Source organism: Eschrichtius robustus, chromosome 16 (genome assembly GCF_028021215.1).
Source record: "Eschrichtius robustus isolate mEscRob2 chromosome 16, mEscRob2.pri, whole genome shotgun sequence".
Taxonomy (NCBI): Eukaryota; Metazoa; Chordata; class Mammalia; order Artiodactyla; family Eschrichtiidae; genus Eschrichtius; species Eschrichtius robustus.
In genome coordinates this window covers 42,965,382-42,983,409 of record NC_090839.1, presented here as the reverse complement: position 1 = coordinate 42,983,409, position 18,028 = coordinate 42,965,382, and the positions used below count along the sequence as shown (strand labels likewise).

At 35.5% G+C, this 18,028-nt stretch overlaps 1 protein-coding gene across 2 annotated transcripts in view; it reads right to left on the bottom strand.

Annotated features, from left to right (window-relative positions):
* The window catches only part of MACROD2 (mono-ADP ribosylhydrolase 2), a 1,969,440-nt gene that overhangs the window by 1,502,345 nt on the left and 449,067 nt on the right, over window positions 1-18,028 (bottom strand). For both annotated transcript variants that reach the window (XM_068566158.1, XM_068566159.1), the window contains exon 4: window positions 1,077-1,106. In XM_068566158.1, coding sequence (XP_068422259.1) covers window positions 1,077-1,106 — 30 coding nt within the window. The remainder of the gene's footprint in view (window positions 1-1,076; window positions 1,107-18,028) is intronic.

Below are 18,028 nucleotides of genomic sequence, written 5' to 3'. Positions count from 1 at the left end.
AGATAAAAACCACAAGTCTCCAGATGTATTGTTTTAAAATTCATATTAAAAGTGACTCTACCATGCAGCCACTATTGAAAACAGTATGCAGGTTCCTCAAAAAACTAAAAATAGAGTTGCCATATGATCCAGCAATTCAACTCCTGGGTATATATCTGGACAAAACTATAATTCAAAAAGATACATGCACCCCTATGTTCATAGCAGCACTATTCACAATAGCCAAGACATGGATACAACCTAAATGTCCATCAACAGATGAATGGATAAAGAAGATGTGGTATATATACACAATGGAATATTACTCAGCCATAAAAAAGAATGAAATGCCATTCACAGCAACATGGATGGACCCAGAGATAAGCATACTAAGTGAAGTAAGTCAGAAAGAGGAAGACAAATACCATATGATATCCCTTATATGTGGAATCTAAAATATGACACAAATAAACTTATCTATAAAACAGAAACACACTCAAAGATATAGAGAACAGCCTTGTGGTTGCCAAGGTGGAGGGGGTGTGAGGGAGGGATGGATTGTGAGTTTGGGCTTAGCAGATGCAAACTAGTATATATAGAATTGATAAACAACAAGGTCCTACTGTGTAGCACAGGGAACTATATTTGATATCCTGTGATAATCTATAATGGAAAGGAATATGAAAAAGAATGTATATATATTTATATACATGTATTACTGAATCACTTTGCTGCACGCAGAAATTAACACAACATTGCAAATCAACTATACTTCAATAAAATAAATTTTTTTAAAAAGTGACTATCGTCTACCATATGTGTGTTCATCTAAATAGCTTATTGCTGCTATAGTTTATGCCAAAGATAGAAATGTAAAGCTTGATGAGAACAACAACAGTATTCTGCATATTTTGAAGTCAGTTAAAATAACATTTAGGCAAACCCAAGGTATTTCTATTATAAATTTTCTAAGATTATAATTTGCATGGTTGATGACTACAGCAAAATTAATTTTCTTTAAAGTATCACAGAACTTACTAAACATCTTATGGTTGGTGTAGTAATAAAATATATTTTAAGTGATGTTCAGGACTTACCACCTCCACCTCCAAGAAGACTGGCATTTGCTGTTTGAAAGAAAACAAAATAAAAGACATTAAATAATATATAAAAATATAATATGCCAGAGCAGTTCAAGAAAAGTTGGTAATGATCATGCTATACATACATACACACACACACACACACACACACATATATATATATCACGATATGTACTTTCATATAAAGACAGACTTTATTACTGTTTTATTATGGTATAAAAATTGAAATATTTCACTATTTTTCTCTTTTTTCTCTTCAAATGAATATTTTTACAATGTGCTTCCTTCCAATAAAATGAAGTACATATGTGATCCTTTTTTTTCCATTCTGTATCTAAATTAATCTTTTGGTTTCTCCATTTTATCAACTAGAGATAGAACAATGTTATTTAGGCAATTTCAACAATTTCAAAGGACAATGTAACAAGAAAGTATAATGATAATTTTAATTAAATTAAACACCATCAAATAAAGCTATCTCAAGACACTCTGCAATAAGAACGAACTCAAATAGTGACAGATTTATTCGTTTTTACATTAATTTTTTGTTTGAGGGAAAGAAATAAATTTTAAATATTTTTGTAAAACAATGATGTGTCATTTCTTATCCATTTATCCATTAACCTAGCACATACAATTATGAAGTCAAATAATATGCAAAATATAAGACCATTCCATTTAGATTTTTTTTTAAGAGGTCAGATTTCCAGAAGGTTCCACTGCAGTTTTCTGCTGAAGTATTAAGCAACTTTACGCCTGTGTTTATCTAGTCTCTACAAAAGCCAGAAAACAGAAGTCCTGCAGCAACATAAAAAAGGTATGTGGTAATCAAAGTCCCTTTCTTTGTGGAGAAACCTGAGCTACCAAAAGATTAAAGAAATCATTTAAGAAAGAGGAATAGGAATCTTTAACTTGAATTTTCCTGTGATGTCCACAAACCACGCACTGCCATAATAAGAGAAGCAAATATCAGAGTGTTAATGATTCTATCAATAAATAATGGAGTATTTTAAGAATAAATGCCAATATTCATATGTGATGGTTTGCTAATTATTGAAGCACTAAAGAGAACATCATGAAAATGTGTGGAGAACAAATGCCTTTGAAGGTTTTCTCAATATGTCAATCTTAGAGCATCAAATCTTGTCTCGTATGATCTTCCAAGTACAGGGCCATCTAATTGCTGCTCACGCCTTCCCCTCAGTGCTTTCATCACAAATATGGACTGCGTAGCAACGCCATTAGTCAACCATAAACAAAATTCACTTCAGATATTACATTTTATTTACTTTTTTAACTTTTTTTTTTTCTTTTTTTGGGCCGCGCCACGTGGCATGTGGGGTTTTAGTTCCCTGACCATGGATCAAACCTGTGCCTCCTGCAGTGGAAGCGCGCAGAGTGTTAACCACTAGACCACCAGGGAAGTCCCACTTCAGATATTATAAAGTCATCTGCCACCCTGTCACCTCAGGTCCCCCAAATCCTTCTGACTTCACAGTGAAAATGTGTAGTATTTACATAGATCGTATCCAGGACTTAATGCCCTGCCCCAAATCAAACTTTGTAACTGTTGAAGTGTTAACTTGCTGACAGGGCATGAGGAAAGATGTTATGAATTCTATCTTGGTTCCATACCCTTTACTGGATGGGAGAAATTTCATGATGTCTCTTGGCAAACCCAAACATTTTCTTAAAAATCTTAGCTACATGCATTTATAAAACTGCATGGCATTTCACACTCCTGCCGATTTTTTATTTTTATATTTGACTGAGAACTCCTTCCCTGTCTATAGGTTTCTCAGATCCCAGAAACTCCATCTGTTGTCCTCCAATTTATACATATTCATTCATAAAGAAAAATTTATTTCCAACAACAAACAACAACAGCAATGAATAGTAGCTTTACACTCAAATTATCATGCCCAGAATCACAGTAACACAATATAACCTATTTTCACCCAATGCTTTGCTTAATAAAGGTGGAGGCTGCCTCTTTTGAGAGCACAGCCCAAGACCCATCTGTTTAACGAGGCCCTCGTCCAATAGAGGTGGGTGGATGTGTGGGAGCAGGTGTAGGAACTGGAACTCCAGTCCCGGAGAACCATCAAGTCAGTTTATGTCAGATGTGTGCCCACGTCTAGGTGAGCATGTCTGGCCACATTTTAACATCTACATAGAAGTATTTTATAAAACTGTGGCACTTACATAGGGCACAATCACTTTTAAGATAATTTCATGTGCATTACCAGTCATGTAATAGAATCTTAATCTAAGCTGTTTAAGTGTATTCAAAGCAATTCTAATAACTGTAATCCTAATAATGATTTTTCTAAAGAGCCCATCAAATTTAAGTCTATTTTATCAATCTCTGTTCTCTAAAAATTAAAAAAAAATGTTTACATTATTAGGAAAAATATCAAGACAATTTTCTTCAGTAAAAGTGACAAAAATATTGGCAAATAAAAGTGAAACTATATTATGATTTCCAATATTATTCTACCTTCACAAAGCACCTTATGCATAATATAACTCATTGTCAACATTTATTGGTCAGGTGGGTTAATATTATTTCTTCCATTTTACAAAAGTGAAAATGACTTTTGTGTTTCTAAAATTAGTAGTCATTTAATTTTTACTTAATTATTTCTAATAAATCGAGGTATATCCTAATTAGAGAGGAAGCCCTTAAAGATAAAGTCTGAGTTTAATAATTTGGCCTGCATTTAATAAGTTCTCAATACATGTTTTACAATACTGAGATAATTGGCAGGATTAATCCCATTTCTTTATTGACGTAGAAGAGGTTTTTTGTTTACTGAAGTGTGTGGAAAGAGCAAACTTTGGTCCTTTTCTTCCTGTAAGATCAAGGTCTGTTAAAGAAATTCTTAAAAGTTTATTTGGAAATAGTGATTAAAATTGTATGAAATATGTTTATATAGTTATGTCCCTCTCTAGGTCCCCTGCTAGAGGGAATTTTGGATATGCCTCTTGTTATTCCTAGAGTTTCACAGGGAAGGTAAAGGAGAAAGGAACAAAGAACACTTAAAGTTGATAAGCATGATGCTACTGCTTCTAAATTGAGATTTAAAAATCTCTTCTCTGAGCATGCTTACTAATCAACACTATTTTCCTTTATTTTTTTTAATTTTTTATTGTTTATTAGATTTAGGCTCACTTTTCCACTCCCTGTCAGGACTACTTCATAGATAGTGCCATATACATATATTATTTTTCATAGTAGCAATGGCTAATTGTTACTCTTATTTTTTTTTTATACAGCAGGTTCTTATTAGTTATCCACTTCATAAATATTAGTGTATATATGTCAATCCCAATCTCCCAGTTCATCACACCACCCACCTGCCCCCGCCACTTTCCTCCCTTGGTGTCCATACGTTTGTTCTCTACATCTGTGTCTCTATTTCGGCCCTGCAAACCGGTTCATCTGTAGCATTTTTCTAGTTTCCACATATATGCGTTAATATACGAAAAATGTTTTTCTCTTTCTGACTTACTTCTCTCTGTATGACAGTCTCTAGATCCATCCACATCTCTACAAATGGCTCAATTTCACTCCTTTTTATGGCTAATATTCCATTGTATATATGTACCACATCTTCTTTATCCATTCATCTGTCGATGGGCATTTAGGTTGCTTCCATAACCTAGCTATTGTAAATAGTGCTGCAATGAACATTGGGGTGCATGTGTCTTTTTGAATTATGGTTTTCTCTGGGTATATGCTCAGTAGTGGGATTGCTGGGTCATATGGAAATTCTATTTTTAGTTTTTTAAAGAACCTCCATACTGTTCTCCATAGTGGCTGTATCAATTTACATTCCCACCAACAGTGCAAGAGGGTTCCCTTTTCTCCACACCCTCTCCAGCATTTGTTGTTTGTAGATTTTCTGATGATGCCCATTCTAACTGGTGTGAGGTGACACCTCACTGTAGTTTTGATTTGTATTTCTCTAATAATTAGTGATGTTGAACAGCTTTTCATGTGCTTCTTAGCCATCTGTATATCTTCTTTGGAGAAATGTCTATTTAGATCTTCTGCCCATTTTTCAATTGGGTTGTTTGTTTTTTTTAATATTGAGCTGCATGAGCTGTTTATAAATTTTGGAGATTAATCCTTTGTCCATTGATTCGTTTGCAAATATTTTTCCCATTCTGAGGGTTGTCTTTTTCTCTTGTTTGTAGTCTCTGTTGCTTTGCAAAAGCTTTTAAGCTTCATTAGGTCCCATTTGTTTATTTTTGTTTTTATTTCCATTACTCTAGGAGGTGGATCAAAAAAGATCTTGCTGTGATTTATGTCAAAGAGTGCTCTCCCTATGCTTTCCTCTAAGAGTTTTATAGTGTGCAGCCTTACATTTAGGTCTCTAATCCATTTTGAGTTTATTTTTCTGTATGTTGTTAGGGAGTGTTCTAATCTCATTCTTTTACATGTAGCTGTCCAGTTTTCCCAGCACCACTTACTGAAGAGACTGTCTTTTCTCCATTGTATAACCTTGCCTCATTTGTCAAAGATTAGTTGACCATAGGTGCATGGGTTTATCTCTGGGCTTTCTATATCCTGTTCCATTGAGCTATATTTCTGTTTTTGTGCCAGTACCATACTGTCTTCATTATTGTAGCTTTGTAGTATAGTCTGAACTCAGGGAGTCTGATTCCTCCAGCTCCGTTTTTTCCCCTCAAGATTGTTTTGCTATTCGGGGTCTTTTGTGTCCCAATATAAATCTTAAAATTTTTTGGTTCTAGTTCTATAAAAAATGCCATTGGTAATTTGATAGGGATTGCATTGAGTCTATAGATTGCTTTGGGTAGTATAGTCATTTTCACAATATTGTTTCTTTCCATATGAGAACATGGTATATCTCTGCATCTGTTTGTATCATCTTTAATTTCTTTCATCAGTGTCTTCTAGTTTTCTGCATACAGGTCTTTTGTCTCCCTAGGTAGGTTTATTTGTAGGTATTTTATTCTTTTTGTTGCAGTGGTAAATGAGAGTGTTTTGTTAATTTCTCTTTCAGATTTTTCATCATTAGTGTATAGGAATACAAGAGATTTCTGTGTATTAATTTTATAGCCTGCAACTTTACCAAATTCATTGATTAGCTCTAGTAGTTTTCTGGTGGCATCTTTAGGATTCTCTATGTAGAGTATCATGTCGTCTGCAAACAGTGACAGTTTTACTTCTCCTTTTCCAATTTGGATTGCTTTTATTTCTTTTTCTCCTCTGATTGCCGTGGTTAGGAATTCCAAAATTATGCTGAATAATAGTGGTGAGAGTGGACATCCTTGTATCATTCCTGATCTTAGAGGAAATGCTTTCAGTTTTTCACCATTGAGAATGAGGTTTGCTGTGGGTTTGTCTATATGGCCTTTATTATGTTAAGGTCAGTTCCCTCTATGCCCACTTTCTGGAGAGTTTTTATCATAAATGGGTGTAGAATTTTGTCAAAAGCTTTTTCTGCATCTATTGAGATGATCATATGGTTTTTCTTCTTCAATTTGTTAACATGATGTATCACATTGATTGATTTACGTATACTGAAGAATCCTTGCATCTGTGGGATAAAATCCACTTGATCATGGTGTATGATCTTTTTAATGTGTTTGCTGGTATTTTGTTGAGGATTTTTGCATCTATATTCATCAGTGATATTGGTTTGTAATTTTATTTTTTTGTAGTATCTTTGTCTGGTTTTGGTATCAGGGTGATGGTGGCCTCATAGAATGACTTTGGAAGTGTTCCTTTCTCTGCAATTTTTGGGAAGAGTTTGAGAAGGAAGGGTGTTAGCTCTTCTCTAAGTGTTTGATAGAATTCACCTGTGAAGCCATCTGGTCCTGGACTTTTGTTTGTTGGAAGCTTTTTAATCACAGTTTCAATTTCATTACTTGTGATTGGACTGTTCATATTTTCTATTTCTTCCTGGTTCAGTCTTGGAAGTTTATACCTTTCTAAGAATTTGTCCATTTCTTCCAGTTGTCCATTTTATTGGCATAGAGTTGCTTTTAGTCTCTTAGGATGCTTTGTATTTCTGCGGTGTCTGTTGTAACTTCTCGTTTTTCATTTCTAATTTTATTGATTTGAGTCCTCTCCCTCTTTTTCTTGATGAGTCTGGCTAATGGTTTATCAATTTTGTTTATCTTCTCAAAGAGCCAGCTTTTAGTTTTATTGATCTTTGCTATTGTTTTCTTTGTTTCTATTTCATTTATTTCTGCTGTGATCTTTACGATTTCTTTCCTTCTACTAACTTTGGGTTTTGTTTGTTCTTCTTTCTCTAGTCCCTTTAGGTGTAAGGTTAGATTGTGTACTTGAGATTTTTCTTGTTTCTTGAGGTAGGTTTGTATTGCTATAAACTTCCCTCTTAGAACTGCTTTTGCTGCATCCCATAGGTTTTGGATCGTTGTGTTTTCATTGTCATTTTTCTCCAGGTAGTTTTTGATTTCCTCTTTGATTTCTTCAGTGATCTCTTGGTTATTTAGTAATGTATTGTTTAGCCTCCATGTGTTTGTGTTTTTTATGTTTTTTTTCCCTGTAATTGATTTCTAATCTCATAGCATTGTGGTCAGAAAAGATGCTTGATATGATTTCAATTTTCTTAAATTTACTGAGGCTTTATTTGTGACCCAAGATGTGACCTATCCTGGAGAATGTTCCATGTGCACTTGAGAAGAAAGTGTATTCTGTTGTTTTTGGATGGAATGTCCTATAAATATCAATTAAAGCTATTGTCTGTTGTATCATTTAAAGCTTGGGTTTCCTTATTAATTTTCTGTTTGGATGACCTGTCCATTGGTGTAAGTGAGGTGTTAAAGTCCCCTACTATTATTGTGTTAATGTTGATTTCCTCTTTTATAGCTGTTAGCAGTTGACTTATGTATTGAGGTGCTCCTATGTTGGGTGCATATATATTTATAATTGTTATCTTTTCTTCTTGAATTGATCCTTTGATCATTATGTAGTGTCCTTCCCTGTCTCCTGTAACATTCTTTATTTTAAAGTCCATTTTATCTGATATGAGTATTGCTACTCCAGCTTTCTTTTTATTTCCATTTGCATGCAGTATCTTTTTCCATCTCCTTACTTTCAGTCTGTATGTGTCCTTAGGTCTGAAGTGGGTCTCTTGTAGACAGCATATATATGGGTCTTGTTTTTGCATCCATTCAGCGAACCTGTGTCTTTTGGTTGGAGCATTTAATCCATTCATGTTTCAGGTAATTATCAATTTGTATATTCCTATGACCATTTTCTTAATTGTTTTGGGTTTGTTTTTGTAGGCCCTTTTCTTCTTTTGTGTTTCCCACTTAGAGAAGTTCATTTAGCATTTGTTGTAGAGCTGGTTTAGTGGTGCAGAATTCTCTTAGCTTTTGCTTATCTGTAAAGCTTTTGATTTCTCCATCGAATCTGAATGAGATCCTTGCTGGGTAGTGTAATCTTGGTTTTACTTTCTTCCCTTTCCTCTCTTTAAGTATATCATGCCACTACCTTCTGGCTTGTAGAGTTTCTGTTGAGAAATCAGCTGTTAACCTTATGGGAGTTCCCTTGTATGTTATTTGTCATTTTTCCCTTGTTGCTTTCAATAATTTTTGTGTTTAATTTTTGCCAATTTGATTACTATGTGTCTCGGCGTGTTTCTCCTTGGGTTTATCCTGACTGGGACTCTGTGCTTCCAGACTTGGGTGGCTATTTCCTTTCCCATGTTAGGGAAGTTTTCAACTATAATCTCTTCAAATATTTTCTCGGGTCCTTTCTCTCTCTCCTCCTTCTGGGACCCCTATAATGAGAATGTTGTTGCGTTTAACGTTGTCCCAGAGGTATCCTAGGCTGTCTTCATTTCTTTTCATTCTTTTTTCTTTATTCTGTTCCACGGCAGTGAATTCCACCATTCTGTCTTCCAGGTCACTTATCCTTTGTTCTGCCTCGGGTATTTTGCTATTGATTCCTTCTAGTGTATTTTTCATTTCAGTTATTGTATTGTTCATCTCTGTTTGTTTGTTCTTTAATTCTTCTAGTTGTTTGTTCTTTAATTCTTCTAGGTCTTTGTTAAACATTTCTTGCATCTTCTCGATCTTTGCCTCTATTCTTTTTCCGAGGTCCTGGATCATCTTCACTATCATTATTCTGAATTCTTTTTCTGGAAGGTTGCCTATCTCCACTTCATTTAGTAGTTTTTCTGGGGTTTTATCTTGTTCCTTCATCTGGTACATAGCCCTCTGCCTTTTCGTCTTGTCTCTCTTTCTGTGAATGTGGTTTTTTTCCCACAGGCTGCAGGACTGTAGTTCTTCTTGCTTCTGCTGTCTGACTCTGGTGGATGAGGCTATCTAAGAGGCTTGTGCAAGTTTCCTGATGGGAGGGACGGGTGGTGGGTAGAGCTGGGGGTTGCTCTGGTGGGCAGAGCTCAGTAAAACTTTAATCCGCTTGTCTGCTGATGGGTGGGGCTGCCTTCCCGCCATGCTGGTTGTTTGTCCTGAGGCGACCCAACACTGGAGGTTACCCAGCTCTTTGGTGGGGCTAATGGTGGACTCTGGGAGGGCTCATGCCAAGGAGTACTTCCCAGAACTTCTGCTGCCAGTGTCCTTGTCCTCACGGTGAGTACAGCCACCCGCCGCTTCTGCAGGAGACCCTCCAACACTAGCAGGTAGGTCTGGTTCAGTCTTCTATGGGGTCACTGCTCCTTCCCCTGGGTCCCAATATGCACACTACTTTGTGTGTGCCCTCCAAGAGTGGAGTCATTGTTTCCCCCTGTACTGTCGAAGTCCTGCAATCCAATCCCGCTAGCCTTCGAAGTCTGATTCTCTAGGAATTCCTCCTCCCGTTGCCAGACCCCCAGGTTGGGAAGCCTGATGTGGGGCTCAGAACCTTCACTCTAGTGGGTGGACTTCTGTGGTATAAGTGTTCTCCAGTTTGTGAGTCACCCACCCAGCAGTTATGGGATTTGATTTTATTCTGATTGCGCCCCTCATACCATCTCATTGTGGCTTCTCCTTTGTCTTTGGAATTGGGGTATCTTTTTTGGTGAGTTCCAGTGTCTTCCTGTCGATGATTGTTCAGCAGTTAGTTGTGATTCCGGTGCTCTCGCAAGAGGGAGTGAGCACACGTCTTTCTACTCTGCCATCTTGAATGAATCTCAATCAACACTATTTTCTTTCACATTTTTCTAAGGAAAATGTCCCTTCTATTACCAGAGGAGGTGGAGGAAAAAAGCAAGCTTCAGTAATTGTCTCAAAGGCTGATTCAATGAGAAACTAAAATGAGCCTTTACAAATTAATGAATTTGTGTATTGCACTTTTTCCTCCCCAAAATGAGAACTCAATGAAATGAATATTTTCACTGTTTAAAAAGCAAAAACAACACGGAATATAAAATGGGGGTAAGAGTTACCAAAATCTAATTTCAAAGTGGCAAATTTGAAGAATTTACTTATCATACCCTAAGCAAATGATTGTTTTTTGATGTTTAGAGAAATTGTTTTTTTCTAATTAAACTCAGTTTTGAATTTTTAAATTAAAATTATCAAATTATACATAGGTATAAATATTCATTATAAAATTAGCAAAACCAAAAAAAAATTAGATACAAGTAGGATTCTTTTTCATGGGATAATTAGTTCAAATGAAACATAATTGTGGTGTTTGACAGTAGTGTCATTATTTTATGTTTTTCTCAAGATACAAATGGAATATTACCTTACTTTCTTCCTGAAAAAAAAAAATTCTTAAGTGACTCTCTTCTATGTGTGTGTGTGTGTGTGTGTGTCTTTTTAAGAATATAACTATAATTAAATTGTGGATCAAATGATGAAAATACAATTAGTATATAAGTAATCTTATAACAGTAGAAGTTCCTAGATGGAATATAGACCATAACATTATTACCTAAAGCACTTTTCCTCCGAAGATCTCAAAATCCTTTTCTGTCTAGATAGGGTAATACAAAGAATACTGAACTGAGAGCCAGGTAACCTCATTTTAATTCTGCTTCAGTTATTAAATAGCAGATGATTTTGGCAAGTCATAGTCAACTATCTTACTTATCTTCTTCCATCAGGAAATTTAGAAGCAATCGGGAATGTCAAACAGGTTTCAAACAATTCAGATTCATTAATTACAAGAGACTGTCTGTACCTCTGATTTGAGAAGGATTCTGAGGCTAAATCTAGGCTCAGTGGAAAAGAGAACCATGATCAATTAATGTTGGTCATGGTCAGACAGGGAAAGGAAGAATTAAAATGGCAGCGCACATGCTATATAGTGGGGATCGCTGGATCAGAGGACTTCTCTTATATTTGACAGCTTTTGACGTAATGAAATTCGATTCAATAATCTTGAAAAACGAAACTACTAACCTAACATGTGCCAGCATTGTACTTTAGCATGGCTAATAGCTCCTGCGGTTTCTGAGTCGGAAATAATTCAGTCTGTGAAATAGTCCAGAGCTGGGAGAGGTAACCCATGTCCTCTGTGAGTCAAAGTGGCCTGATCAGTGTTTGGAACAATTTTTTATTCCACTTGCCCAGTAATTCCTATTATCTGTACTTAGTAATCATTTATTTTCCCACTCCATTTCTACTTTCACCCAAGACTATCTGTCAAACAAGCAACTGCCTGGGAGACTAGTCTTTAAACATTGATTAAATCTATTTGTGCAGGATTTTTGTTTGCTTTTCATAATTATAAAGGAAATTATAGTTGCTTTCATCTTAAAAGCATACTGACCACCTAGTTTAGCTTATTTTTTCTGCTTTCTTATTACAATAGAGCACATGGGATGTCAAAATGATTGCTGGCAAAAAACTTCCCCAGGGGCTCTACTTAAAACACCACTTCATTCACAACATGTTATCCTAAAAAATACAAAACCCAAAATATCACCCTTCAGAATGGCACACATTATATTCCCTAGACTTTGAAACTCAAAGTAGGAAGGGCTAAAAAAAAATCTGTTAAGATTAAAATCCCAAGCACGTGCATGACTCTAGAACCACTTTTAACAGGGAGCAACCATCTCAACTGACAGCTGTGGAAATACAATCTACACAGACAAATACAGCCATCAATTTGGCAACAGCTCTCTGTTCATGATTTACCAGATTTACACCTCCTGATCAAAATCAACAGTGCCAGAAGTTTTGGGCAATGGTATAATTTCCTGCTTTGAAGATTACAAAGAGAGAAAATTAAGAATAGGCTTAAGGAGATATGGGGATATATGTATACGTATAGCTCATTCACTTTGCTATACAGCAGAAACTAACACACCATTGTAAAGCAATTATACTCCAATAAAGATGTTAAAAAAAAAAAAAAGAATAGGCTTAACTATTTCACATGTAGAAACCAGGCATAAACACATGATGAATAATTCACATTTCACACACTTCAGAATTCAAAGGAACTATTGATTATTCCAGGATCTGTGTGGTTGTATAAGCTGTAACCCACCATGAAGCCAAAACCAGAATACAATGAGTCCTACTATTGATAAATAGGTGAAAAGGCATCAGGAATTGGAAAACTTACTTGGGAGTATTAACAACGAAACAAAATGGAATTACTCTGGTTGAACTGCAAGGGAGGAGCTAGAGCTGCCCCGTTTTGCCAATCTGGTGTCACCAGCTATTACCCTGGGTGCTCGGGACTTCTTGGAATACTGCAACATGGGGAAAAAAACCCTTATTTTGTCCAACTCCTTCATTTTACAAAAATGGAAAGTTAAAGAGGATCAAAGATGTTAGGTAACTTCTCTGGCATCAGGCCTAGGAGAAGAACCTAGGACCTACCATACAATAATGCCAAATTCAAATTGGAAATATATATATTAATATATATATATAATATACATATATTATATACGTATAGCTCATTCATTTTTATATATTTATATATAAATATATAATATATTTATATATAAATATATATATATATAGACACACACACACACATATATATGTATGTATGTGTATATGATTGTTGTTGTTTGTTCTTCTGAAATCACATCCAAAGATGGTAACAGAACACAATGCGCATGGGGTCTACCAAATGTTATCCTACTGAAGATCACCTGATTTAATTATTAAAGGGTGAACTATAGCACTGGCAGTTCCTACAGCTTCACAATGCAATGCAACTCAAGCAAAATGAGAGGATCAGCACATGTTTCTATGTACCAGTCATCCTTCTTGACGCTGTGCTCTGAATCAGTTGTAATTTTGATAATGATAACACTGGCTCAGTTACAAAAATGGGATTACTTAAGTCACCCAATCTGGGGCTTTCCAAAGAGTGAACAAGCATGTCTAAATAGATGGGGGGCCGGAGGGGGGGGTGGAATGAGTTCAAATGTACATTAGAGTTGTAGTTGTAATAATACAAGACACTTGAACAGAAATTTTAACTTGTCTTTCACAAGGAAAATTTTGAATGCAAACCAAGTCTCAATTTAAAAAATAGAAGATGCACTTATTTGAGGGAATATGATACACTTTAGCCTGATGAAAACATAAGCCTGAACATGCACTCTCATTTATATACTTCTTGGGGAGACCGTTTTTTTTTTAATAAAACCAGACAGTATCTTTAAAAGAAAAACTGTTTTACATAGTTTCCTTATTTCATCTTTCTTATAATATTATGGAATCTTTATTTCTCTACAATAATGAAACAGCAAATAAGTTTTTACAAAAGGTTTATTTTAGGTTACACTTTAAACGAGTAAGACAAAAGAATAATTCTCAGTCATAGTAAATAAATGGGAAGACTGAGACAAAGAACCTCAAAGGTAAAGGACTTGGCGTTAAAGGAAATGAATAGGATTGCTACCCTGAGAACACTTATCAAGATTTAAAATCCACAAAGGTGAAGGCCATGTTTGTTGGTATCGACAGTACCATGCACAGTTCCTGGCACAGAGTAGAGGCTGAATAAATATTTGTTAAAAAACATAACTAAGGGAATGAATGTAAGACAGGGGAAAGAGAGAAGGGAAAGGGAAAGTCATATTTCTGGGACAAGTGAGAGCTACAGTAACAGATAATGACTCCTTCACAATTTCACAGCCAAGTGGGGCTACGCCAGCAGGGAGCCAAACAGATCGTGGTCCAATTCCAGACTCTATCATCGTCCTTGAGAAAGTTCTTTAAACTCCAATTGATAATCTAATCTCTTGTATTAATCAGGTAAGATAATAGTCATGGTACAGGTTAGCTGAGAGGAGTAAGGGTGATAACTTATGTGAACGCACAATTGGCGCCTGGAATATGCTGAGGTTCAGATGTCAGTTCCCTACCCATGACCTTGATTACAGTGCTACTTCTGGAAGACACAATAGAGGTTAACAGAAAACCTCCACTAATTGTGGGAGTATGCTAAAAGCATGCAGACCATTCTTCACTTTGTGGGGACCATGACCATATTCATCTTAGAGAACTACAGTCCTCTACCCGCAATCTGAGGTGTCCTGGGCTATGCCCTCATCAGAGTTTTGGGAAGAAACTAGAACTTCTGCACACAGGAGAGTGAAGAAGAAGGTCATCTTCAAATTATTATTTTAATTCTATCTTTGGTTTTAGGTCAATTTAAAAATAATTCTATAAGCCCGTAAAGAAAATGGATGTCATTATTTCACATATTATAACACTTTCCCCTTCTGGATTCTTTTGATGATTTAGTTTAAAAATAATGTTGGTTATTTTATGCCAGATAATTTCTGCTTACTCCTCAAGACCCACTCTCTACAGTTGCCCCTGTTCTCTGCCCCAAGTGATTTAACTATATAAATGACATCAATGGGTCCTCTTATCCTCTGGCTCTGGTTGAGTTCAGTCAATAGGGAGCCCTGGCAGTAGCTGGTGGGAGAGTTGAGAATGAGTTGAAGGTATTTATTTCCCTGGTTCTCTTCCTGTAAGCTTACCTTGACCTGACTATGTCCTTTGAATAAAGGTCACTACTCTAATCAAGGTCATTTAGTTTATAACATGACTTTATCTCCTTTTAGGTTCTGATATGTCTCCCTCTACTCACCTCTTTGAGCTTAGAGTTGTAACAGCTGTGCGGTTGGTAGCCTCTGGTTCCTGAACAATCCCTTGAGGTTCTTTTACACCATATCTATCTCCAACCCTTGTACTTATTCCCTTTATAAATAAGCTGTCCTCGAAGTATCCTAATTTGATTGTGCCAAGGTTCCTGTTGGGACTCTGATTGAACAAATATCGTTTTTACAGACTGGTCACAACTGGTGGCTAGCCTAAATCACACATCCCTTCCCAAACTAACACTCTTAGTTAATAACTGTTATGAGGATGACTCATGTTCTTATGTTACCATTTGGGGAATAATCAATATAGTAGACTAAAGTTTTCCTTATTAATTAAAATATAAAATATATTTTTAAAAAACATAAAATAATATGTATTCATTTGAACATGTGAATCAATAATTTTATTAAACAAACTCAACTCCTCTTATCTTCTATTCCTTTCCATACCTTTCTCCATGTTCATATAAATATATACACATAATTGAGTCTTACTGGGATTACTGTTTAAAAAACAATGGGGGCTTCCCTGGTGGCGCAGTGGTTGAGAATCTGCCTGCCAATGCAGGGGACACGGGTTCAAGCCCTGGTCTGGGAAGATTCCACATGCCGCGGAGCAACTAGGCCCGTGAGCCACAATTACTGAGCCTGCGCGTCTGGAGCCTGTGCTCCACAACAAGAGAGGCCGCGATAGTGAGAGGCCCGCACACCGCAATGAAGAGTGGCCCCCACTTGCCACAACTAGAGAAAGCCATCGCACAGAAACGAAGACCCAACACAGCCAAAAATAAATAAATAAATAAATAAATAATTTTAAAAACAAAAAACAAAAAGCAATGGATTCTACTATAAAAATTACCGTGCAACCAAATTTTCTAATTTATCAATACATCAAGGGCTCGAACTAATAAAATAATATATGACATACTATAATTTTCACAAGTTTGAGTGAAACCACTCCCGTTATTGATGGACACTTAGGTTTTTTCCAGTTCTGCCATTATAGAAAAAGCTCTAGTAAAAATAATTGTGTGTGTGTGTGTGTGTGTGTGTGTGTGTGTTTTACTACATACTGATGCTTCTATCCTATAGAGCAAATCCTCCAAAGTATTTATGGATAACAGAGCATATGCATTTTTCAAACTTAAGAGTTTAATAATCATTAAAATTTGCATATTAAAATGTCAAAAATAGCAAAAATCTAACATTCATAAGTATACCCTGGGAAGCACATAAAACATCAGTATCATCTGACATCTGTCAATAAATAATCTGAAGCAAAATGTCTTGACATGTAGATGAGGTTCACTGGACTGCTTCTGATTTAAATGTAAAATACATCAGTGAAAAGTTCTCACATATATTCAGTCTGAATTTCTGACTGATTTCAAATATATAAATTTCAAAATGGTCTGTATTTAATGTAAAAATAATAAATCCATCTCAACTGATGGTGAGCCTCTTTAACCACTTTCTTTTCATGTTTACTAGACACAAATCATGACAGGTCTTGAACTTCAAAGCAAACTAACAACTTCGCTAGAAAAGATTAGAGAAAGTTTCCCCTATTTTCTAATTAAATTCCTTGCAAATTTAAAGTATACTTCAGAATTTTAAAGACAAAGAAGCTCAGTAGATATTAACTCATTAGAAAGATATGGAAGGAAAATTGATCAAAAACACAAAGAGATGTAAGAATGCTTCAGTTCAGTATGGATTTCAAGGCTAAGTACAACTATTTCTTTTCTAAACTGTTCTAGAATATGAAGACTTTCTTTCTCTAGCATGACCAATTCTACTTATGTTAAATTAAAGAAAATTCAATAGAGCTATATTTTCATTTTTCTTTTTCCAATCTAAACACATCATTTTAAAGTAACATTCTTCCTCCAGTTCACTGAAGTCTTGTTACACAGCTAAAGTGTGCAGTTGACAGAGGAGCTGACCCAGCTTTCCATTCATCCTCACGCAATACTTGCATCATCAAGCAGCTCTGATCTAACTACTTGCACCAAATTTGACCCTGTGACATGAACAACTTATGAAAATTTTAAAATGAGCTCTTGTATGATTCATTTCTGTCAGAAAGTCATGCTCTGAATCACCAAGCCAGTGGAGAAGCTGACACATATTTTAGTTAAGCTGACCAAGGTAGAAAATATGCCCATTATCACAACGAACTTAAGTAATATAAAAATAGATCATGATAACAATTTCCTAAGCATCTATTATTTACTAGGCGATGTTAAGACCTGTATGGTATCTGTCATCCTTTAAACAGCCTTGCAAAGTGTGAATTTTACTTTTCCTATAACATATGAGGAAATGAAGGCTACAGTGACACTAAATTGCTTGCCCCAAAGTTGTGAGCTGGTAAGTCAGTATTCAACCCAATATTTGAGCCCTTTATTCAAATATCTAACCAATTATCTTTACAGTATGCCAGACTATCTCTTAAGGAATTATTTCATTTCTCCCATATCATTTCAAAATACATGGATATCCAATACCCATGATAGACAATGAATTCAAATAACACCAATGTCAAGGTAGTATCACCAGTTTTTTAATCTAACTAGTGACCAGAAGGGACAGCATTTACATATATCATACAACTTAAAGTCATAAAAATTTAAATATCTGTAGTTATACTTTCCCCATTAACATTACTATTGTACAATAATCAGCAATTTAGATCTCTTAAAACCTGAAATTGTCTATAAAGGAAAACTCGTTTAAAACATTATATTTAATACTCTGATAACATTAAAAAGTGGCCTTCAAAACAGATGAAAATTCTCAGTATGATTTTAGGCAACATGAACAAGTATGCACACACTGCTATCGATGAGGATATATATTTCTTAATTAACAGGGCTTTTGACTTGAGCTTAGTTAAATTTA